A 24575-nucleotide genomic window follows, 5' to 3' on the forward strand; every position below is an offset into this window, starting at 1 on the left:
GGATCTGTGGGGTCAGGTAGTTTTCTAACCCGGATTCGATCTCCCTTTGTGCTGTACTTAGTTTTCTTTGTTTTTATGACTCTGGTTTTGCTGACCGGGTGTTAATGTTCTTTTGTTAGCTCGGAGGTCGGTTGGCCGGGTTCAACACCCACGCTTTGAACAGTCTGAAGAAGGAGAGGGAATTTTCTGCTGAGAACCTTGCCCGGGTTAAGAAGTTGGATAAGGATCTGGATGTTGAGAGATCAGCCCGGGAGGCCTTAGAGGCTAGCGTCGGTTCCAAGATTAAGGAGGCTGAGATCAAGAAGGAGGCCGAGCTAGCTCAGAGGATCAAAGATGCTGAGACCCGGGCTGATAGCGCGGGGAAGAAAGTATCCGGGTTGGAGAACGAGGTGGCTGCGTTGAAACAGGAGTTGCAGACCCGGAAAGCCCCTGAGGAGGTCATCGCCGACTTTCAGAAGTCGAAAGCTTATGCGGATGCCTTGGCCAAGGCTGCAGCTGCTGAGGTCATGCGTTGTTGGACTGTGGCCGAGAAGCACATCAAAACCGACCCGGGTGCCAATGCTCAGAGCTTTATCGACTTATATATTGATGTAAAGAACAAGGTCAATGCCGGTGGGGCGGAGCCCGAGCCTTATGTGGCCCCGGGTCAGGATATGGACTCGGATTCTTCTGATGAGTCGGAACCTCTGGATGAAGAGACTCCTGCCAAAGATCCCCTTGCCGACAAACCTCCTGCTGATGATCAACCTGCTGTTTAGATTTTTGCTGCCCTTTCATTTAAAAGACAATGTTTTGTAACGTTTGAATATGCCTGCCCGGGGTCCTTATGGACCCGGGATTCTGAATGCTTTTGTTATGCTTTTATCAAATATTCCTTTGCAACTTTTTCCGATGCTTTATATATATATTTCTGTCCGGGTCGACTGTACTCCGGGTTGATTGCTTAAGTATGTTTGTCTTAGAAATTTTTCCAAGTAAATGAACAGGTAGATCCGGGCAAATATTGTACTCGGGTTGATTGCTTAAATATGTTTGTACTTAGAAATTTTTCCAGGTAAATGAAATGGATGGACCCGGGCGACTTCTACCCGGGTTGATCGCTTTAATATGTTTGTACTTAGAAATTTTTCCAAGTAAATGAAATGGATGGACCCGGGCAACTACCCGGGTTGATTGCTTTAATATGTTTGTACTTAGAAATTTTTCCAAGTAAATGAAATGGATGGACCCGGGCAACTTCTACCCGGGTTGATTGCTTTAATATGTTTGTACTTAGAAATTTTTCCAAGTAAATGAAATGGATGGACCCGGGCGACTTCTACCCGGGTTGGGTGCTTTTTGTTTGCTTTTATACTTAGAAATTTTCCAAGTTAAATGGTTGAATGGATGGACCCGGGTAACTGTTTCCCGGGTTGGCTGTTTTCTTTAGCTTTTTATACTTAGAAATTTTTCCAAGTTAGATGATTGCAAAGATGGATCCGGGTAGATCTTTTCCGGGTTGACTGTTTTCTTTAGCTTTTATACTTAGAAATTTTTCCAAGTTAGATGATTGCATGGGTGGACCCGGGTAGATCTTTCCCGGGTTGATTGTTGATATTGCTCGGTTGCCTTAGAAATTTTCTAAGTAAATAATAGCATAGATTCATCGGTAGCAAAAGACTTCATTGATATTAAAACTATTACACAGCTTTGAGAACGATCAAAAGTACATGATTGCTTTTAGGGATTTGTAGCTGTCTTCTAGGGTCCTTGTCCTTCTTCCTCATTCTACTGGTAGAATTTCCTTAACCTGAGTCCGTGCCAGGTGTTAGATACCTCTGACCCGTCCATGTGTTCTAGTTTGTAGGTACCCGGCCTTAGAACTTCTTTGATCTTGTATGGGCCTTCCCACTTTGGCATCAGCTTGCCTGTGTTGGTTGGGTCTGAGGCTTCGGTGTCTCGTAGGACCAGGTCTCCTGTTTGAAAGTTCCTGACCCGGGACTTTTTGCTGAAGTGATCCCGGGTCTTTTCCTTGTATTTTTCCATTCTTGCGATTGCCTGGTCTCGGACCTCATCTATCAAGTCCAGGTTGACCCGGAGTCCTTCTTCGTTCGCAATTTCATCAAAGTTGATTGCTCTGTGGGAAGGTGACCCGACTTCGATCGGGAGCATTGCCTCCGTTCTGTATGCCAACTTGAAGGGAGTTTCTCCGGTGCTTGTTCGAGGACTGGTTCGGTATGACCAGAGGACATGGGGTAGTTCTTCTGGCCACTTGCTTTTGCTTTCCTCCAGCCTTTTCTCAATTCCTCTCAGTAGGATACGGTTGGTGACTTCTACCTGGCCATTTCCTTGGGGATAGGCGACCGAAGACTTCTTGTGCTTGATGCCTCTTTCAGCCAGGTAGCTTTCGAAGTCCGACCCTATGAACTGGGGTCCGTTGTCTGAAACCAGGACTCTTGGTAGCCCGAATCTCATCAGGATGTTGTCCATGAACCGGATGACATCTTGCTGGTTGATCGTCCGCATTGCTTTAGCTTCGACCCACTTGGTCATGTAGTCGATGGAGACTAGCAAGTACCTAAGGTCTCCTTTGGCCCGGGGAAAAGGTCCCATGATGTCTATCCCCCAAACAGCAAAAGGGATCGGGGATAGAACTGAAGAAGGTAGGACAGGGCTTACCCGGGGTACGTTGCTGAATAGCTGGCAGTTCTTGCATTTTTTTACAAACTCCATGGCGTCCTGGTGGATAGTTGGCCAATAGTAGCCTTGCCGGATGATTTTATATGCCAGGCCTTTTGCCGACATGTGATCTCCACAGATCCCTTCGTGAACTTCTCTTAGACAGTATTCGGCCTCCTCCGGACCTATGCATTTCAGGATTGGGGATGAGTAGGTTCGGCGGAAGAGTGTTCCTCCTTCGACAAAAAATTTGGCCGCCTTAGCTTTCAGCCGTTGTGCTTTCCCCTTGTCTTCGGGCAACTCTCCGTTCTCTATGTAGTTGATCAGGGGAGTCATCCAGGTAGGGTCATTGTTAATTTCAAAGATTTCTTCCTGCTCTATTGTTGGCTTGTGCAGCTCTTCAAAATAGACCGAGCTATCCAGGTCTGCTGCATTTTGGACCAACCTGGAAAGATTGTCCGCCTCCGCGTTTTCTTCCCTGTTGACTTGCAAGATTTTGCACCCGGGGATCAGGGTAAGGTAGCTTTTTACCAAGGCCTGATACTTGGTCAGGATCGGGTCCTTGGCAAGGTACTCCCCATTGGTCTGTCTGACCACGATCTGGGAATCACTGTAGATGGTGAGGTTCCGGATTGACAAGGTCCGGACCAACTTCAATCCCGCTAATAGGGCTTCATACTCTGCTTGATTGTTGGTTGCTGCGAAGTTGAAAGAGATTGCTGTTTTGATGGTGAACCCATCCGGGCTCTTCAGGATTAGCCCGGCTCCTGACCTTTCGGTTGTTGAGGAACCGTCGACATGGAGTATCCAAGACCCCGGGTTAGATTCTACCGGGGCTTCAGGTTCGGTTTCCATGGGAGTTGTTTGATTTTCTGGGAAGTTGCATTCCACTACGAAATCTGCCAAGACCTGGGCTTTGACTGCTGTCCGGGGTAAAAACGTTAGGCTGAACTGGCTAAGCTCGATTGCCCAGTTCACCAGTCTCCCGGATATGTCTGGTTTGTGAATAATTTTCCTTAACGGTTGGTCCGTGCCAATCCTGATCTCTCTTCCTTGAAAGTAGTGTCTGAGCTTCCTGGATGCGGTGATCAGTGCAAATGCAAATTTTTCTAAGTTGGGGTATCTGGTCTCCGCATCTTTGAGGACTTGGCTGACATAGTAGACAGGCTTCTGTTGCCCGGCTTCTTCCCTGATCAGGGCTGCCCCAACGGCCAAAGGTCCTGCTGACAGGTATAGATAGAGAGGTTCTCCGGGTAAGGCTTTTGTCAGGATCGGGGGTTTGGACAGGTATGCTTTTATCTCGTCAAGAGCTCTCTGGCAATCCGGGCTCCATTCTACCAACTTCTGATTTTTTGCCCCTTTTAATAACTCAAAGAACGGTAGACATCTTTCGGCGAGTTTGGAGACAAACCTTCGAAGTGCTGCTAAGGACCCTGCTAGCTTTTGGACTTCTCTCTGAGTCCGAGGTGGTTGCATCTCTTGTACAGCTTTGATCTTCTCCGGGTTAGCCTCGATACCCCGGTTGCTTACCATGAAACCCAAAAACTTTCCAGCCTCTACCCCGAATGTGCACTTGTCTGGATTGAGCTTTAGCTTAGTTCTTCTCATGTTCTCAAAACATTCTCTGAGATCTGAAATGTGACCCGGGACTGATGTAGATTTGGAGATGATGTCGTCGACGTAGCATTCCAAATTTCTTCCAAGTTGGTTTTTGAAAATTTCATTCATTGCCTTCTGGTATGTAGACCCGGCGTTCCTTAACCCGAAAGGCATCAGTTTGTAGGCATATACTGCTCTGTGGGTTATGAAGGCTGTTTTGGCTATGTCTGCTGGGTTCATCTTAACCTGGTTGTACCCGGAGAAGGCATCCATAAAGCTTAACATCAGGTGTCCTGATGTGGCATCAATAAGCTGGTCTATGCTTGGTAAAGGATAAGGGTCCTTCGGGCATGCCGCATTCAGATCTGTGTAGTCAACACACATCCTCCACTTTCCGTTTGCTTTCTTTACCATGACTACGTTAGCTAGCCACTCCGGGTATTTGATCTCGCAGATGATATCCGCCTTCATCAATTTGCCAACTTCCTCATCTATTGCCTTCTGCCTTTCTGGTGCGAAATTTCTTCGTTTTTGTTTAACAGGCTTCTTTTTGGGATCGACGTCGAGGCTGTGCATTGCCAATGATTCATCCAACCCGGGCATGTCGTCCGGGCTCCAGGCAAAGACATCTGCATAGCTCCGGAGTAGTTGGATGAGTTCCTCTTTAAAAACGGTATCCAGGCCTTTTCCAATTTTGACTTTCCTTGCCGGGTTGTCTTTCTCGATCAGGACAGACTCGGTTTCGACCGCAGCTTCGACCTTAGTCAATTCTTGTGCCGAGATCATTTGTTGGATCCGGGCATCGGTGTTCTTTTCAACAAAATTTTGAGCTGGGCTCATGGCTGCTTTCTGGGTGCTTTGTCCAGGGTCAGGGTTGGTTGCTCCCGGGTTCTGACTGCCCGGGTCTAGGTCGATGACCTGGACTTCACCCTTAGGGTTTGTTCTCGGGTAAGGCCGATGCTTCTTGCTACTTCTCTGTTTTTGGAAGACGGTAGCCTTTCTCTTATTGTCCAGGTGCGTTTCTGCCATGACCAAGGCTTGGCTATAACACATCCCGGCTGTTGCCGAATCTCCTCTGACTTCCCCTACCCCGAACGGGGTTGGGAAATTGAACTTTAGGTGTGGGATGGAAGTAATAGCTTCGATCTTGTTCAGACCTGGGCGGCCGATGATCACGTTGTAAGGGGAGGGTGTATCCGTCACATAGAATTTGATGGTATGAGTGACTTGGTTCGGAAGAGTTCCGAATCGGACCGGGAGATAGAGTGTGCCAAGGACCGGGACAATGCTATTCCCGAACCCATATAGAGGATCCTCCCTGTAATCGTTCATTCGGATACTCCCGAGCTCCATTCGGTCCATGGTGTGTTTGAACAAGATGTTGGCCGAGGAGCCGTTGTCCACCAGGATCCTCCTTACTTCATTTTCGGCCATGTCAAGGGTCACTACCAGGGCTTGATTGTGACCCCGGGTGACTCCTTCAAAGTCCTTGTTGCTGAAGGAAATCACTTGTTCGGGGAAGGCTTGGATGGACATCACTTCTTGACAGGAGCCCGGGCTAGGGGGAGGTGAACAGGATCCTCCTAGCACTACGTTGACAATGTTTTTCTGTTTCCCGGATCCCCCTGTTTTGTCGGCTGTATTCCGGGCTATATATTGTCCCATGTTTCCTTTGCTGATCTGTTCTTCAATGAAGTATTTGAGGGATATGCAATTTTCAGTTTTATGACCATGGGTACCATGGTAGTCACAGTGCCTGTTGGTAGGTCTGCTTTCAGGAGGAGTTTGCATGGGTTTTGGTGGGTAGTAGAAGGGTTTGTCCCGGACCTCCTTGAGTATGTCCTCGCGGGATCTGTTTAGAGGAGTCCATTCGGGCTCTGGTTTTGGTTCCCTGGTTGCTTTGTTTGGACCGGGGTCACTTCTGGACCCGGATCCCTGTTGGCTGGTCCTTTTGGAACCTGATTGCTGGATGAAATTTGTCTGTCTGTCCGGTTTGAATTTCTTATCCTGGTGATATTCTTTCCGGGGTCTATCCTCGACCTGTTTTCCTCTTGAGCTGCCCTGTCGGGTCATCCTCATTGCTTGTAGCACATCGGTTTCCTTAATGAATTTTGCAGCCATGGCATAGGCAGCTGCCAGGCTCTGGGGTTCTTTGTTGATCAATTCGACCACATATCTCTCATTTTGTTCCGGGTCCAGGTTCCTTCGGAATATGCTCAGAGCCTCACGCTCATCCAGGTTGGAAATTTTGTTGATTGCTTCCTGGAAACGTTTCATGTAGTCTGAGAGTGCCTCATTGTCATATTGGCGAACCGTTTCCAGGTGACACATATGGAGTTCGTGTGTCTTGTTTGCTCGAAACCTTCTGAGGAAGGCTTCCCTGAAATCTTTCCAGGACCCGATGCTCCGGGAGGGGATCCGGCTGAACCATCTCTGTGCCCCTCCCTTGAATGTGGAAGCGAAGAAACGGCACTTGGTCAGATCATTGTAGTAGTAGATCTGGGCTATCTGTTCGAAGTAGTGCAGGTGTTCTTCCGGGTCTCCCAGTCCATTGAAGGATTCAAAGTTGTAGTGCTTCATGCCCTTTTGTCGGGGGATGGACTCCAGGGAGTGGCTGAAAGGAGTCAGGGTTCCCCCAATTTCAAGCCCGGCATCATTTCCGATTTTCCGGTTGAGCTCATTGATCATGTCTCTCAGGTTGGTCTCCCCGTGCTCATTATTTTCATCGTCAGAGATGAGCTCGGGTGTTGGTTCCTTTCGGTACCGCTTGGACCGGGATCCCTTTATCAATTTCTCTTCTTCGAGTTGCATCCGGATGGCAATTTTTTGTTCAAGTTTTTCCTCTTCCTCTTTTCGGATCTGTTCTTTTCTTTCAGCTAAGATTCTTAGCCGGGTTTCCTCACTATCCTTCTGTTTCTTTTTCTTCGCTTTGTCTCCGATACGGTCGAAGACGGAACCCCGGGATTGACGGCTGTTCCCGGAGTCCTCGGACTCGCCGATGTCCTCGAGTCTGCGGTTGCTTTCCCGGCGATCATGGTACTGCCGGATGGCTTCGGCCAACTCTACATTGGTGAGCTGGGACAGGTGGAGGGTGGTGACCGGGACATCGGTGTACTTGTACTGGTTTGCTTCGATCGTGACCCGTGCATCATTGGGGTTGATTGCTTGGTTCTCGTCCGGGTTCACATGGGTGAAAAGAGGTCCGGAGGCATGATCCTGGTTCGGGTTGTCCTGGTCTGTTTGAGGGTTGTCCGGGTTCTGGGGAAGACCCAGGTGGGAGCGTGTCCTTTTTGTCATGGTTTCAAGAACTCACACAGGGTGTATGGTTGCTGTTTTGGTGACAATGCTTGCAAATAGTATAGATAGTGACAGGGACAGAAATAGTGTGTACAGGTAGTCAACTTACTATTTTCAGAAATACTATAAGTGGTTAAGTGACAAAACGTGACCAGGTGTGAGACAAAAGATTTTATGTGCTACAGACAAGATTAGGGTTTTGCTCAGGCAGGGTTTGCTATCATGCACACATCAAGAAAAACCATGGCTGAAGGTTTTGAGGAGCTGGGTGTTTTACGAAAGCTTACTGGTGTTATTCGGACCCCCGTTTCGGGGGTTTGTTGAAGAAGATGAGTCCAGTGGCACCGTGACCACAGGACAGAGGACACCTTCCCCTCCTTCTAGCGCCAAATGATAACTCCAAACTCCGATCCCGGTCCTTCCTCCGCCGTGACTGGTGGTTCCGTGGTGTAGCTGCTGGATGGGAGCCTACAAAACAACGCCGGCGGGGGGGTTTTGCCCCGAAGCGCCTCCGGCGTGAGAGTAAGCGTGGGTTTCGGAAGGATAAAGATTAGAGAAAGTGCTATCTATATGTGGTGGGTGAAGATGTATATGTGGTGGTTGCTGGTGGCTGGTGGCTGAAAGTGTTTGAATATATGCTGAGTGTAAGTGTGTGTGAGAATGAGTGTGTAGAATGAAGTTAACCCCCAGACTCTTAATCCTCGGTCTATTTATAGGCCAAGGATTAGGGTTCGGGGGTGCGTACCTGGATCCTGGTCCTACACGTGTAGGGGTTTGATCCCCTACACGTGTCCAGGTGTCAGCGTAGAGGTAGTATTTTGGAATGTTCCCTGGCTTGTCTCTATCGCCAGTAGTTGACCGTTATATTTGTCTTCATCGTGTCAGTCTGTGGCTTGTGCAGTATTTGTCGGCTGGTACATGTTTGGATCCCGTTTGGGGTTATGCTTTAGGCTATACCCGGGTTCAATGTCATACCCGGGTGGTGTATCCTGGAGGGATCGAGGGGTCGACTGTGGTGTTGGTGGCTATCCGGGTGTGTCTTGATCGGGTTATACCTTATCAGGACCCGGGTGTGTCTTGACCGGGTTATACCCTATCAAATATTATTCTAAATTGATGAGAGCGATATTAATCCTTGTTAATTAAACTATAAATAGACATAAACATTACTCTAAATCTAACAATTTGATCATTATGTAATCGGCATTTTTTTTAGTCAAAATGGAAAATAAGCTTAACGTCGAATAAAACAAAAAACCAGACCTGCTGCAATACAAATAAGACAAAGCCGCCCGAGAATAAAACAATTAGGAAACGGGCACTCGAGTAAAATAAATAAAATAAAATAAAACCATTGGATATTGAAGCAAAGCTAATATGTCACGGCATCTAAAAATCAGTCCTGTGTGTACAAGTTAGCAACCGTCGGCATGAACTATGACATTTTATTTACCGTCTTGTGTCAACAACTCTGTTCCACGTCTCTATAAATACTCACATTTGCCTCCATTTCTTCTCTTCAAACCAATCATCAAATTTACTTCGATAATTATTATAGTAAGCTTCGTCATTCAAGTATTCCGCATGGGCGAGGTTAGTCATTTGTTCAGATCTCGAAATTTGTCAACTGAGTTAAATCTCATCCTCTGTTTGCTTATGTGGATGTTTGCATATGCATTTTGCAGAAAGATGATAAGGGTGGAGAGAAAAAAGCCGATGCCTCTCCGATCACCGTTGTTTTAAAGATGGACTTGCATTGTGAAGGCTGTGCTAAAAAAGTTCAAAGCTCCGTTAAACACTTTGAAGGTACACGTTCAATGACCAATTCTCCTAAAATCTCGAAATGTTAGGAGAAGAGCTTTTCAGGATCATATAACAGTATAATCTAGATTACAATTTTAATTAATCATGTAGGTGTAAGTAAAGTGAAAGCGGACTGTGAGAGTAACAAGTTAACGGTGACTTGTACTCTGGAAGCCGAGAGGCTGAGAGAAAGAGTTGCATACAAAACCAAGAAGAAGGTGGAGATTGTGTCTCCTCAGCCTAAAAAGGAGGAGAAAAAGACCGATGCCAACCCGGAGAAAAAATCCGATGACAAGGCCGAGAAGAAGCCTAAAGAGGTACTTTAAATTCTAGCTGATAAATTTTTCGATATGATACAGCCTAGATCAAATGACAGTGAAAATAAGTATATGTTACAACATATTAGAGTTTAAAGAAAGTAGTTGGTGTGGTTCAAATGTCATAGTAGGGACTGGTGATCTAGTTTAGTTTACTAATTGTTGAAATGAACTCATTTGTATTATATTAACTCTGGTTGTTTAATTAGGTGAGCACAGTTGTTCTCAAGATTCGACTTCATTGTGATGGATGCATTCACAAAATTAAACGAATAATATCAAAGTCAGAAGGTGAGATTACGCTATTACCAACTTAATTATCATTATTTTCAACTAATCAAGCCAATTGATATATCACAAGTCTCTGTCTTTAAATTATTTGATCTGCTGACTCAATGAGTACCTAATCAACCTACTATTGTTCTGGAGTGTTTATTGAACTTTATTTGAAAAATTGCAGGAGTAGACAAAGTCACTGTAGATTCGAAAAACGATCAGGTAACAATAAAGGGAACAATGGATGTGAAGCTACTGGTGCCTCATTTAAAAGAGAAATTGAAGCGAAATATAGAGATTGTTCCTGCCAAAAAAGACGATGGAGGCGGTGACAAGAAAGACAAGGCAGGCGGTGGAGACAAGAAAGAAGGCGGTGGTGGCGACAAAAAGGACAAGGGAGGCGACGACAAGAAGAAAGACGGTGGTGGCGGAGGAGGCAATGTTGAAGTGAAAAAAATGGACTACCATGGTTTCGACCCTTACACAACATTTATTGTACCACCCTGTGGTCAGAGTCACTCTATTCATGAATATGGTTCGACGTCAACAGCAATGTACAACCAGAGCTACTCTAATCAGGATTATGGTGTAGAGATGCATGATCAAGGTCATGTAATTAGTCATGGTTATGGTGTTGATCACTACTTGCATGCGCCTCCCCCACCTGCGTATTACAGGGCACCTCAGATGTTCAGTGATGAGAATCCTAATGCCTGTACAGTCATGTGAAATAAGAATTATTATGTGATCAATGATCATGTATGAGAAATGTGTATAAATCTAGTTATAGTGATATATGACAACTCTAGGAAGTATTTTGTTTTATTTATGTTAATACTCTTTGTGTAGAGTTTTTTGGAAATTTAATTTTAATCAGATAATATTTAATAAATAAAATTACATTCCGGGAGGAAATTGATAGGTTGCAGCCACATTAATTCAGTGATCAGTGTCAACACCCCTGATAGCAAGAGATTAGAGTTACTTTCAGGTTCGGTTGTTTGGTTGAAATGAAAATAATTTAGAAAGTTGAAATTTTCAGAAAACATGTAAAATTAAAGCTCTTTGTTTGACAAAATAAAAGAAGTGTGAATACTCACAGAACATGAGAAGTTACTTACCCACCTTCCTCTTGATTAGATTATCTCCAAGAAGCTCTTTACTTGAGCTTTTAAGTGCAAAAATAAAGAGTTGTGTCCAAAATAGAGCTCCAAGAGACGCTCTTTAAATAGTTAAGAGCTCACCTTATCTTCTTTCTTTTAGGAGCCACAACTTGGCTCTTAACTTATTTTTATCAATAAAAAATCTTTCCCTCCAATTCATCCACACTTATGAATTTGGATCTTTATTATAATGGAGTCCAACATGAATAAAATATGATATTGAGAAGAAATATAGAGAGCATTGTTGGAGTTCATGCTCTTAGTCTTGTATTAAATTGCTAAGAGTCATATTTTATATATTATATCTAGAAATAAATTTGGAGGCTCTTGGAAATACTCTTACTTGCAATAAAAATTTAAAAAGTAATACACCAATCAAACGAGCACTTCCATAATAAATTCAAATTAATTGAAAATAACCATTGTCAACCAAATGAACACTTAACGGATTCTTAATCTTCGGGGCTCTTTAGGTTAATTTTAATCATAGATCCAAATCTAGATCATCAAATGATCCAAATTTATTTGTCACGTCTAAATTTAATTTTAACTTAAAACAAGAGATGACTTAAGCACGACTCAAGCAATCCTCAGTATCATCCATTTTATTGTTTCTCAATAATTTGTACGGAAAAGACTATAATTGTCTAATGATTAATAAAACAATATGTTTACTATGATAATGTTGAATTCAAAGTCGAGCCGTATTGATCACAAGCAATAACTTATTTTCCATTTTGAGTCGTCTAGTTTGGTGTTTGAACATTGAGTCACGAAACGTAACATGCATGTTGTTGATTGCTTAGGAGCACAGCCTTTAAATATTGACTTATTTAACGTATTTAATTTGGATAAGCTTTACAATAGAGTTGTAAATTGTCACTTCAAATTGACAATTTCAGCTTTAACTATAGTTAAAGAAAGGTGTTGCGAAACAGAAAGAGTCAGCAGAAAGAGAGATCTATCCTCCAAATATAGCGCAAGTGCACGAGGCCACCCAAACATTCATTTCCCATTTCTCTTGCTCAACAAATTTCCCCTGTATCGTTTCCTCCGTTTCATTCTCAACTCCACCATGTCCGACCAGCTCAAAATGGTATTTCTTCTCCCTTTGCCTTTATATTTTATCGTTATTTATATTAGTCAGTCGATCGATACTTGATCAGTATTTATCGTTATTTATATATTAGTCAGTCGGTCGATACTTGATCAGTAACATCATGTTGTATAATGGCATAGGGTCTGGGATACTTGTAATTATTTTATTGGATGACATTAAATAAGTGTTGATTTTTTATATGAAATTTGTTATTGCAGGTAAGGGTTGAAATAAAAGGAGTGGTGCAAGGGGTGTGTTACCGAGACTGGACGGTAGAGAATGCAAGTAAACTAGGATTAAACGGTTGGGTTCGTAATCGTACGGACGGTTCTGTTGAAGCTGTTTTTTCTGGGAGTGTTGATAAGGTTGAGGATATGGAACAACGTTGTCGAAGTGGGCCTAGTGGAGCTATGGTCACGAGTCTCGGTTCGTTTCCTTGCTATGAAGATCCTGGCTCTGGCTTTCAGCGTAGACCTACTGTTTGATCTGTTTTCGTTTTATCTCTGTCTTGTGTAATGCACTCAGTAATTGTTTCTTTTAACTTGCTATGATCTTAATATATTGAAAACACAAGTGTATATATAAATATGCTTAAATAAAAAGTATTAGGATTCAACCTATCAGTTTATTAAAAATTGTCGCGTTTTTGTACAAACAAGATGGATCATTCTGAAGAATAATTGTCCTTGTACAGAAAATTTGTACATGATGACATGGCAATTGTTGTGATGGGTTTAACTGGGGTTGTTGATCTAAATACAGGTGTCCATTCCAATTAAAACCCACTACATGTCATTATATACAAAATTTTGTGCTCAATTATGTACATCAAGCATTTTCCTTGTCGGGGACTCAAATGATGAATATGCAAGCGCCTAATGTGAGATGATTATAGTTTTTATTGATATATATTACCTTCAAGTTACACTAGATAGTGAATATTGAATACTGATACATAACTTCATTGAGTTTTCCGGCCTTTGTGGGGATTAGAGCAAGTCCAACAGTGTCCTAGTTGAAACCCTAAATATAATATAAAAAATTATGTCCTAGTAGTTTAGGACATATTCAACCAACTTCAACTCCAACAATGTGCCTTATTTTCTCTATTCGTTTAATATTTTATTATTAAAAGTTCACTTTCATCATTAAAACATAATAGAAAGTAGAGAGAGAAAGAGAGTATAGATAGAAATTTATTATAAAATATGGGATAGGGCAAGGAGAGAGAGCCTCAAAAATAGGGCTTGAAGGAGTTGTCCTAGTGATATAAGGCATCACTAGGACATTGTTGGAGCAGCTTTCTTTATCAAATGCCCTAAATTTTAACTTAGGACAACAATTTGAGGCACTCTTGGACTTGCTCTTGTGTTAAGCGGAAATCAACCTAAAACCAGTTTATCACTAACATGTTTGCTTCAATCAGAAAAGCCATGTCTACTTGTATAATTGGATCTAATGAGATGGAAGAAACTGAATTGGGGAGCTTGGGTGTTAATGATTATCTTGTAAGAATTCTTTCGAGCTCATTTACTTCACAAGGTATGACGATAACTCCTGGTTGATCAAATCCAAATTCTTGTGCTGCTGCTTCCAGAAGCTTCACAAATGGAGGATGTTGCAAATAATATAACTCAACCTGAAATTTCCTCATCCCATGGTTACCTTTGGCTAGCACGGAAAAATAACCATCCATCAGACTTCCCCTCACCTCTTTCAACTCTCCGAGGCTGTTGCCAATATTGTCTTCTCCGCTAACACTGTTGTAAAAACGTCTTCGCAATTGCCTCAGTGTATGTTTGATCCGGACAAAAAAGCCTATCATATTAGATACTTTTCTTCCGGATCATGAATACTTTTTCTGCAAATCTCTCCAGAAACTCTGTTTTTTCCTGTCTTTTTAGCAGGACAGCTTCTATTAGCTAGATGTGATGCTTAAAGGTTTGTCTCAGTTTCGTTTATATATAGGTGTCCAATTTATTGCCTTCTCTGACAAGTCGTTTTTGAGGTCATCTAACATGGCCCTGCGAAAGGAAAGTTGTGGTACTGTGATGAATTCCACCACTATATTATGAGCATCCTTATCCTGTTATCTATATTGTATTCTTTGAAAAACAACTTTTAACTCTGTAGAGAATGCAGCTCAAGAATCATCGACCACTCATCATCAGAATCGCTAATAAGTATTCTATCTAAATTTCTGACCTCGGAATGACAGTAATAAGCTGATATTAATGCTTGATTGGCAATGTGTTTCACGTAGAGTTACCCTTGTTCACAGGGAATCGAGTTCAATTGTTCAAAAAAAAATCTGTTGTTATTGTTAAGTAGTGTCTACGGAATGCAAGTGGTACGGCCTCACAATTTTGGTGACCGTGGCTATGTATCAACCATATAAAGACTCTACATACATAACATTTGTGATAACGACACTTCAAAGCTTGTGTTTTTCATGCTATACGGGGAGAATTGTGCATGCCATAGAGCCATAGTACTTGGTTCCAAGAATCTGCATCTAAACAGAGTTTCTGATGATTCATGCATCTGATAGCAGAAGTTCTTCTGCGCTATGAATGTTATAAAGTTTGTGGATTTGACGGTCATGCTAAATGAGGCGCAGATTCTTGTTGAGTTGATGAAACTGAAGGTCCCTGTATGATGCAAGGCGATTTATCAAAACTATCACTTTTTCAATTTTTTTTTTGATTTTATTATCTTTTGAAAATATTTATAAAAATGCTAACTTTTTTTAAAATAGTTGTAAAAATACGATAGGCAATGAGAAAATATTTGTAAAAATACGATAGGCAAACAGATGCAACTTTAGTTAATTGAACATGCGAGTATGCGACAGTTGTATGTTTTGTTGCATGAGGTGTAATGGTTTGCATACATTATTTTTACTAATATTTTGTTTCATATTTTTGTAAAATATTTGAAAAAAATTACAGTTTTTTTTCAAAAAATATCTTGGACTTGAGTATTTATGACAAATCCCCCCAAGGAATCTAGTTGGACGTCTTTAAATAGTGGTGGATGAAATAAATATTGTTTGAATCGGACCGGAATGTACTTTTATATATATATATATATATATATATATATATATATATATATATATATTATAAGTTTAGTTATGGGTATCATGCTTTTGAAAAGTTATTTGAGGTTGAGAGAAATATGAATACAAGTATTTAAATACCAAAATTTTCTAAAAGTATTATTTGTTTTTTTTTAAAAAAATACTTAAAAATTGACGTGTTGTAATACAAATATAAAAAGTACTTGTAAAATTGTGTTATTGAGAAGTCATATAACTGTTTGATATTCTTTTTATCTATATATATTGTATAAAATTAAAAAAATGGTATTTTAAAAAATGCTCGTGACCGGCTTATAGGAATACTTTTTTTGATAGGACTTGATAATGAAATAGTAGATCTCGTTGCTGCTCTCGACCTCTCGTGACCGGGCTTATAAGAATAGTAGATCTCGTTTCATATATTCACGACCAAGAAAAAAAAAGTATTGGATTTTCTTTCGAATAGGCCCTGAAAGTAAAGGAAGGCTGGAATGCCAACAGGCGTCTATTATTGAATTCACCCGATCCGATAGTACCTATTTTGAGAATGTCCAGTGTTAAAAGTCACTAAAATGGGTAAATCGTCAATCCCCCCATTCTATATATAAACGCTGGTTTATTTGATAGAGTAGATCACCAAGATTTAGTGACAAGATTTAATGACCTGCTGCCGAACTTATTCAAATTCTAAGAGCTCGGATCAGAATCAGTAATACCGATTCGATCCGAGCTCTCTTATTGAATTGCCCATTTAATGAGCATTCTCAATGTTATGCTTTGAAGAGAACCCTAACCTGCTCTTTAGCACGAGACTCAACACATTTTCGTATCAAACACGAAACATTATCTAATAACTTATAATTATTAGATAAAGTTTTTAATAATCATTATTTGAAATCACTATAAATGGAAAAGAAAATAATGGGCCGTTTGTTTACCAGAAGCAGGAGCTGTTCTGACTTCTGTTTTTCTTGATCTGTTTGTGTAAATAAGTAGAAACACTTCTAAGAAGTTGAAAATGCTAACTTTTTTCTCACAGCTTTTGCTTTTTTTTCCAAACACTTTATTAACTTACTTACTTCTCGCTTATATTCAATTTTTTTAATTTAAGTAGAAGCCACTTCTTTTAAACTACCCTAAACGGCCCCTATATCTTGATATCGAACTATTCTAGCATTCCTTTAAAGATTTTTTTTAAAACAAAATATAAATCAAAATTTATATAAAATATTTGTAAAAACCTTAGTCGAAGCAAAGTGGGAATAACAAAAAGCTTTTCCTTTCCGATCAAGTAACGGATTAACTAAAACAAAATAATTCTCTCTGTATATATACGATATAAAATAAACCCCCACCTTGAGATCCTATTATTCTAACCCTCTTCATCGTATTGTCTTGTGTTTTATCTGAAACATCTTTGCTCAGTCGATTAAACTAAACACCACTATGAGTAATCTCCCCGAATCATCCGACTCGTAAGCACTCTATCCGATCTTCGAATCGATTCGATTAGATTAAATCTTGTGTTTTTGTGTGTACTAACGTGTTTTATATATGCAGGAAGGGAGCGAAGAGGGACTTCAGTACAGCGATTCTTGAGCGCAAGAAGGCGGCGAATCGTTTGGTGGTTGATGAGGCTGTTAATGATGATAACTCGGTGGTTTCACTTCACCCCGAGACTATGGAGAAGCTTCAGCTCTTTCGGGGCGATACTATTCTCATAAAGGTTTGATCTTTTTCTGTATTTTTGGTGTTGTTTTTTTGAAGGGTGAATTTTTTTTGCGTTTCTTTGATGGTATTGTTGGTTTTTGAAGGCGGGGTTTTGGTTTTGTGTTTAATTTCGAGCTAGGGTTTGTAAATAGGGCTTTGATTGGCATGTTTTGGTAATGGTGTGTAGGGTTGATTTGATTGGTTTTTTGAGTGAAGATGATTTGTTAATTTGGTTGAAGGTGTAAAGATGGAATTTTGTGAGTTCTTTGAATGGTAGTTAGGGCTTAGGGCTTTACTATCTATTTAATGTTATTGTATAAAATTGTGCTCAGTCATGAATTATTGCGTCTTGGTTGTACTTGCATTGATGTGTCGGATTCTGACACTTGAATCTACATGTCCGACACGGGGATACTTGTACAATCCCATGTTAAATTATTTTCTTCAACAAATTGTACTCGAAGTAGTAAATACTTACCCAGTGACAAAATATTAATGTTAGTTACCGAAGTAACTAATTTGAATTTGTTGGAATTAGACGAATTAGTTATGCTTTTGTTATGTTTTACATTATTTATTATTTATATAGATGCCAAATACCCTAGCACCCAGATCCTCATGTTATCAGGTTTGTTAAATTCATGTATCCTTGACTCCGCAGCCACACCGCCACACCCAAATTCTTGCTGCTTAGGTCAGCAAAGGGTGTTATATATGTATTTGTATCATCTATCATTTAAGTATAAAATTGCTAGCGTAGACTAAATTTCCTTTGTTGCAGATGTAGACATTAGTATTTGGGATACTTGTTTATTTTCTTCTATTGGATATCATTACATTGCTTTTATTGAATATCGATACCTTGCTTCTATTTAACTGTTCTTTTCTGCAAGCAGTTATTTTTCTAAAATAGTCTGATTAAATATATCAAATGACAAGGGCACCCACCTTCATGACCAAAGTCATTGGTTCAATTCCTCACTCTGCCGTATACAAATATACTTACCATAAAATATACAATTGACAAGATTTGCAGCTAATGAGTATATATTTTCAATCTTTAACAGAAAATTGTTGGTGGTACGTGTGCATATAGGTCTGGTTCTACCAATGAAACAATTAATATGTTTACAAGTTATAACATAGGACATGATTCAATTGTCTTTTCACACATATATAATATGCTTCGACTTTGGTTTTCAGGGTAAGAAGAGAAAAGATACAATCTGCATTGCCCTAGCTGATGATACTTGTGATGAACCAAAGATTCGGATGAACAAAGTTGTCAGATCAAATCTCAGGGTTAGACTTGGAGATGTCGTTTCTGTGCACCAGTGTGCTGATGTCAAGTATGGGAAGCGTGTTCACATTCTTCCTGTGGATGATACTATTGAAGGGGTTACTGGAAACCTTTTTGATGCCTATCTCAAGCGTAAGTCTGAAATTTAATTGGTTTTGTTAGTTCTTTTTGTCTATTCGAGCTTTCTAAAGTTTCAGAGGGTAGATATTTTACTTCTCTTCCTACCACTAATACCAAGAGTCCAATAAAATAATTATATTGTGATTGATTTGTGCATTATAACTGAAAAAATAATTGAAATTTTGCAGCCTATTTCCTGGAAGCCTATCGCCCTGTTAGGAAGGGTGATCTATTTCTTGTAAGGGGAGGCATGCGAAGTGTGGAGTTCAAGGTTATTGAGACAGATCCTGCTGAGTACTGTGTTGTTGCCCCTGACACAGAAATATTCTGCGAGGGAGAACCTGTGAGAAGGGAGGACGAAGATAGGTTGGATGAGATTGGATATGATGATGTTGGTGGCGTCCGTAAGCAAATGGCTCAGATTAGGGAGCTGGTGGAGCTCCCTTTAAGACACCCACAACTCTTCAAATCTATTGGAGTTAAACCACCAAAAGGAATTTTGCTTTATGGACCTCCTGGATCTGGGAAAACTTTGATAGCCCGAGCTGTTGCAAATGAAACTGGTGCTTTCTTCTTTTGTATTAATGGGCCAGAAATTATGTCAAAGTTGGCTGGGGAGAGTGAGAGCAATCTTAGGAAAGCATTTGAAGAAGCTGAGAAGAATGCACCATCCATTATCTTCATTGATGAGATTGATTCAATTGCTCCCAAGCGAGAGAAGACCCATGGAGAAGTTGAGAGGAGGATAGTTTCCCAACTTTTGACACTTATGGATGGACTTAAATCTCGTGCCCATGTCATTGTTATGGGTGCTACAAATCGTCCCAACAGTATTGACCCTGCTCTGAGAAGGTTTGGGAGATTTGACAGAGAAATAGATATTGGTGTACCTGATGAAGTAGGACGGCTAGAGGTTCTCCGCATACATACAAAGAACATGAAGCTCGCTGAAGATGTAAGCACCCTTCTATAGCAGCCTTTTGATATGTGTGTGTGTGTAGATACTTCTATGGATTGATAGTCTATTTAGTTATGAAGAACAATTTCTGACATTCTTGTTGCTTGTTTGTACAGGTTGATTTGGAAAGAATCTCAAAAGATACTCATGGTTATGTTGGTGCTGATTTAGCTGCTCTGTGTACTGAGGCTGCACTTCAATGCATCAGGGAGAAGATGGATGTTATCGATTTAGAAGATGACACAATAGATGCGGAGATACTGAACTCGATGGCTGTTACTAATGAGCACTTCCACACTGCTCTTGGAACTAGCAATCCCTCTGCTCTTCGTGAAACAGTAAGTAGTGTACTGCGAGAGGGGCGCCTCTCGAGCCAGGCTTTTACTACTAGCCTGGGATCTTCTTTGCTGTATTTGGTGTTTGTTTTATTTCAACTTTTAACTTCTATTTTCCTGTTTGTTTAGGTTGTCGAAGTGCCTAATGTCAGTTGGGAAGATATTGGAGGCTTGGAGAATGTTAAGAGAGAACTTCAAGAGGTAATATTAGTTTTAGATACTGTGTGCTCGCGTGTGTGTAAAATGAAATTTCTTTTTTATCATGTTGGGAGCCTAGTTCACTGATGTAATTTGGTCTGCAGACTGTCCAATATCCTGTGGAGCATCCGGAGAAATTTGAGAAGTTTGGCATGTCGCCTTCAAAGGGAGTCCTTTTCTACGGACCACCTGGATGTGGAAAAACTCTACTGGCCAAGGCAATTGCTAATGAATGCCAAGCTAATTTTATCAGTATAAAAGGACCTGAGTTGCTTACCATGTGGTTTGGAGAGAGTGAGGCGAATGTACGAGAAATATTTGACAAGGCTCGTGGATCTGCTCCTTGTGTCTTGTTCTTTGATGAACTGGATTCAATTGCCACTCAGGTTTGATTTAATATACCATTTCCCTTTCGACTTGTTTCTTTACTTTCCAATGTTCTAATAACATGTTTTGTAATTCTTATAGAGGGGAAGCAGTGTTGGAGATGCTGGTGGAGCCGCTGATAGGGTTTTGAATCAACTCTTAACCGAAATGGATGGCATGTCAGCTAAGAAGACTGTTTTCATTATTGGGGCTACCAATAGGCCTGATATTATTGATCCTGCACTATTGAGACCTGGGCGTCTTGACCAGCTAATTTACATTCCCCTCCCTGATGAGTCGTCCCGCCATTCAATATTCAAGTCATGCCTTAGGAAGTCACCTGTTTCTAAAGATGTCGATTTGATGGCACTTGCCAAGTACACTCAAGGATTTAGTGGTGCTGATATAACTGAAATATGCCAAAGGGCTTGCAAGTATGCCATCAGGGAAAATATCGAGAAAGTAAGTATATTGTACCAGCTCTACCCAAATTTTAGCCATTCAAAGATGCATATATACATGTATACTAAGCTTTTTCTTTTCATCTTTTTGTAGGACATTGAGAAGGAGAAGAGGAGAAGCGAGAATCCCGAGGCGATGGAGGAGGATGATGTCGAAGATGAAGTGGCTGAGATCAAGGCGGCTCACTTTGAAGAATCAATGAAGTATGCTCGACGGAGTGTCAGTGATGCTGATATTCGGAAGTACCAGGCATTCGCCCAGACATTGCAGCAGTCTAGAGGGTTCGGCTCTGAGTTCCGATTTTCAGAAACTAGTGGCACTGCGGCAGCTGGCTCTGACCCATTTGCCGCTCCTGCCGGCGTGGCTGATGAAGATGACCTGTATAGTTAGGTCATCTCTGAGTGTGTCCGTTGTTGGCTCAGAAAGTTACTTTATATACTCTCTTTTTACTTTGTTCTGTATGTTGCTCTTTCCATGCAAGATGGAAATGAAAATTTCCATGGATAATTTAATCGCCTTTTCTGTATGGAATTGCTATGTTTCATGGATAAGTTATTTAGCAGACAGAACCTCTTGCTGAGACAATTTATGCAGCTCCATGGATTGTTAATGTGAGATGTTTATACAAGCAGTTCTTTAAATCCGGTATCGTCACATCATTACCATATTTTGTATTATGTTATTTTTTCCTTCGTTTCTCTCATTTATTATTCATAGGAACAAAAAATAGAGATTGTTATTGGATATGACGTTAAAAATAAATTTCCCAAATTACTAATACTCACTAAAATTCATTATTTTACATTATTAATAGGTAATTTATTAATAGGTAACGAGATGTGTAATTTAGCATTTAAGTATCACACATCGTATATTATTTAAAATGGAAGAAATCCAGAGTTTCAAACAAGGGCACCAGTGGTCTAGTGGTAGAATAGTACCCTGCCACGGTACAGACCCGGGTTCGATTCCCGGCTGGTGCATTCTTTTTCCTTTTTTTCAATTTTTTCCGGCAAACCTTCTCTCGCCCTTTTGCAAAGGTTACCCTGTAATCGTGGACACTGCTCTCTGAAGCTCCATATTCTACTAGTTTGATTAGCAATTTCGTTCTCTCTACAAATGTCGACCTCAAATTTTTTCAACACAGTGAAAAGAGTCTTCCCCATCAACCCATCTTCAAAATCAGATGAAAGGCTAGCAAAATTAATTGCTAAAACCCTGATTAACTCAACTTCAAAACCCCTTCAAATCGACCCTTCTCTCACATCCAATCTAAACCCAAACATCATTCACCTTGTTCTTTCAAACCCAAATGTCAAAATCCCATCTTGCTTACATTTCTTTAGATTTCTCAAATCAAACCCATATCCATTCTCGCAAAAACCCAATCTTCAAGCTCACATCACTCTTGTTTGTCGCCTTTTCCAAGCCAGAAAGTTTGCAGAAGCCAAGATTATACTCAACCAAGTTGTTAGTAATGAAAATCTGGTGTGCCCAACTTCTGATATTGTGTCTATGATGATTGAGAGTTATGAGGAGCCTAAGATTGTTCATAAGTTGTTTGATATGTTGTTTAGGGTTTATGCTGATAATAAGAGGTTTGAAGAGTGTTTAGAGATTTTTGAGTATATGAAAAGTAATGGGTTTGAGATTGATGATAGGTCTTGTATGGTTTACTTGCTTGCAGTTAAGAGATGTGATCAGCTTGATTTGTTGTATGATTTTTTCCGACGAATGGTTGATTCGGGTGTTAAGATTACGGTTTATTCTATGACATTGGTGATTGATGGACTGTGTAAGATAGGAGAGGTTGGGAAAGCAAGAAACTTGCTGGATGAAATGGTTGATAGAGGGATTGAGCCTAATGATTATACGTATAATACGTTGATTGATGCGTACATGAAGAAGCTTGATTCTGGAGGTGTGAAGGAAATGTTGAATGCGATGGAGAAGAATGGAATACCTTATAATGTTGCGACTTACACGCTCTTGATTAATTGGAATTCAAGGTCTGAAGAGATGGAAGAAGCAGAAAGGCTGTTTGAGGAAATGAATCAGAGGGGTATATTGGGTGATGTTCATGTTTATACTACCATGATAAGTTGGAATTGCAAGTTGGGGAATACAAAAAAAGCGTTTAGGCTATTTGATGAAATGGCTGAAAGAGGTTTAGTTCCTAATTGTCATACCTACGCGGCTTTGGTGAATGGTCTGTGCAAAGCTGGACATATGGAGGGTGTAGAAGTTTTATTACATGAGATGCAAACTAAAGGATATAATTTGAATCGAGTAATTTTCAATACTTTGATTGATGGGTATTGTAAGCGAGGTATGATAGATGAAGCATGGAGGTGCCAGAGCATCATGGAGCAGAAGGGATTTGAGGCTGATGTATTTGCTTACTCGACAATTGCACATGGACTCTGTAAGCTAAATCGCCACGAGGAAGCAAAGAGGCTGCTATTGTCAATGGTGGATAGAGGCGTGGCTCCAAACATTGTTGTTTTTACTACGCTGATTGATATATATTGCAAGCAGGGAGACTTTGTTGAAGCAAAGAGAACGATTCGAGAGATGGAGAGCAAGGGAGAAAAACCTAATGTTGTGACATACAATGCTCTCATTGATGGGTATTGTAAAAAGTCGATGATGAAGGAAGCTCATAAAACAATGAGAGAAATGGAAGTTAAAGGGTTGGTGGCTGATGTTTACACATATACATCACTTGTACATGGAGAGTGCATTTCTGGAAACATAGATGAAGCAGCTAGGCTGTTTAGTGAGATGCCTGACAAACGTTTGGTCCCTAATATAATAACTTATAGTGTAATGATTTCTGGCTTGTCAAAGGTTGGAAGATCAGACGAAGCTTTTAAATTATATGATCAGATGAAAGAGGCAGGGCTTACACCAGACGACAAGGTATATGCTGCCCTTGTGGGTAGTCTTCATCCTGCAACTACTTGAGATCACAACTGGTCGAAGTAATTTGCCAGATGCTCAGTCTACTATCTGGGTAGAAGTATGTATCATGGAAATGCCTTCACATTTCATCAAATTGTAGCATGGTGTTCTTTTACAGCACCCAAGGCACTGTAAAGATCTTAAACAGCTCAAGTCGCCAAAAGGATATGTTATTCGAGAATCGAGAGGGGGATTGCACTGTGATCCTTTTAATTATAAAAATTCATGAGGTGATTTAACTATAATTGATATTGCAGCCTTAGTAGCAATATCTGAGATTACACATAGAATATGGAATAATGTTGGTTGTATTTTATGTAAGAAAGAAAAGCTAAGTGTACATGTATTCTGTGCTTTACAACACTTACAATATTGTCCTTAAAAAATCTACACTAACAATTCTGCTCTTCAAGATTTTATCTGATTTGTGTGCTTCCGTCAAATATTAGTAACGGCATTGGGTCAAGATTTTATCTAAGAGTAATACTAAATATCTCAAAATCTGTTCCTAATTTTTTTTCCTTCAAATGACGTGGTAAACAAATAACTTATTTTAATTGGGTGGTTTATGTGCATACATGATCCCTGTTATCAATTATCATTAGTGTGCATGGAACCAATTATACATTTTTAACTAGATTTGGGAGAGAATGACAAGGTTTGACGTGCACTTTCGTACCCGTATTTTAGACTTTACAACACTTCAAATATTATTTAATATTATTGTCGTTTGTTTGAATTTTAACTTAACATCGCCGTTAACAACACTAGACTTGTCCACGAGTCGAGGGAAATCTCCGAGAGCACTATTGTAACCATAAGTTTTTGAAATACAATATTACACGTGCATATAAAGATCCATTGTTAA

At 40.5% G+C, this 24575-nt stretch overlaps 4 protein-coding genes and 1 non-coding gene across 5 annotated transcripts; all 5 read left to right on the forward strand.

Moving 5' to 3' along the window:
- Positions 1-8988: 8988 nt before the first annotated feature.
- LOC108218525 (heavy metal-associated isoprenylated plant protein 6) lies at positions 8989-10779 on the forward strand. The gene is made up of 5 exons (XM_017391503.2): positions 8989-9147; positions 9240-9360; positions 9469-9674; positions 9884-9965; positions 10135-10779. The coding sequence occupies exons 1-5, from the start codon at positions 8992-8994 to the stop codon at positions 10677-10679; spliced, it is 1110 nt and encodes a 369-aa protein (XP_017246992.2). The 5' UTR covers positions 8989-8991; the 3' UTR covers positions 10680-10779.
- A 1271-nt stretch (positions 10780-12050) lies between these two features.
- Positions 12051-12753, forward strand: LOC108218526 (uncharacterized). Its single transcript, XM_017391504.2, has 2 exons — positions 12051-12209; positions 12431-12753. The coding sequence occupies exons 1-2, from the start codon at positions 12189-12191 to the stop codon at positions 12695-12697; spliced, it is 288 nt and encodes a 95-aa protein (XP_017246993.1). The 5' UTR covers positions 12051-12188; the 3' UTR covers positions 12698-12753.
- A 3830-nt stretch (positions 12754-16583) lies between these two features.
- LOC108218524 (cell division control protein 48 homolog E) lies at positions 16584-21384 on the forward strand. The gene is made up of 9 exons (XM_017391502.2): positions 16584-16769; positions 16855-17020; positions 18208-18436; positions 18613-19379; positions 19499-19720; positions 19847-19918; positions 20020-20301; positions 20384-20743; positions 20837-21384. Exons 1-9 carry the CDS (start codon positions 16741-16743, stop codon positions 21131-21133), a joined length of 2424 nt encoding a protein of 807 aa, XP_017246991.1. The 5' UTR covers positions 16584-16740; the 3' UTR covers positions 21134-21384.
- A 271-nt stretch (positions 21385-21655) lies between these two features.
- TRNAG-GCC (transfer RNA glycine (anticodon GCC)) lies at positions 21656-21726 on the forward strand. The gene has a single exon. It is a non-coding gene; the product is annotated as a tRNA-Gly (tRNA).
- On the forward strand, positions 21708-24124 carry LOC108217755 (pentatricopeptide repeat-containing protein At2g32630). The gene has a single exon (XM_017390638.2). It carries the CDS (start codon positions 21863-21865, stop codon positions 23708-23710), a length of 1848 nt encoding a protein of 615 aa, XP_017246127.1. The 5' UTR covers positions 21708-21862; the 3' UTR covers positions 23711-24124.
- Positions 24125-24575: the final 451 nt, after the last annotated feature.

The sequence above is a fragment of the Daucus carota genome, chromosome 4, assembly GCF_001625215.2.
Source record: "Daucus carota subsp. sativus chromosome 4, DH1 v3.0, whole genome shotgun sequence".
Classification (NCBI taxonomy): domain Eukaryota; kingdom Viridiplantae; phylum Streptophyta; class Magnoliopsida; order Apiales; family Apiaceae; genus Daucus; species Daucus carota.

What these genes read in the sequence shown, in the direction of transcription:
- LOC108218525 (XM_017391503.2), top strand. Translation starts at nt 8,992, where the DNA reads ATGACATTTTATTTACCGTCTTGTGTCAACAACTCTGTTCCACGTCTC. An exon ending in CTCCGTTAAACACTTTGAAG is followed by an intron (nt 9,361 to 9,468) that starts GTACACGTTCAA and finishes TTAATCATGTAG; the next exon opens with GTGTAAGTAAAGTGAAAGCG. An exon ending in AATAATATCAAAGTCAGAAG is followed by an intron (nt 9,966 to 10,134) that starts GTGAGATTACGC and finishes GAAAAATTGCAG; the next exon opens with GAGTAGACAAAGTCACTGTA.
- LOC108218526 (XM_017391504.2), top strand. Translation starts at nt 12,189, where the DNA reads ATGTCCGACCAGCTCAAAATG. An exon ending in TGTCCGACCAGCTCAAAATG is followed by an intron (nt 12,210 to 12,430) that starts GTATTTCTTCTC and finishes TTGTTATTGCAG; the next exon opens with GTAAGGGTTGAAATAAAAGG.
- LOC108218524 (XM_017391502.2), top strand. Translation starts at nt 16,741, where the DNA reads ATGAGTAATCTCCCCGAATCATCCGACTC. An exon ending in GCGATACTATTCTCATAAAG is followed by an intron (nt 17,021 to 18,207) that starts GTTTGATCTTTT and finishes TTTGGTTTTCAG; the next exon opens with GGTAAGAAGAGAAAAGATAC. An exon ending in TCAGGGAAAATATCGAGAAA is followed by an intron (nt 20,744 to 20,836) that starts GTAAGTATATTG and finishes ATCTTTTTGTAG; the next exon opens with GACATTGAGAAGGAGAAGAG.
- LOC108217755 (XM_017390638.2), top strand. Translation starts at nt 21,863, where the DNA reads ATGTCGACCTCAAATTTTTTCAACACAGTGAAAAGAGTCTTCCCCATC.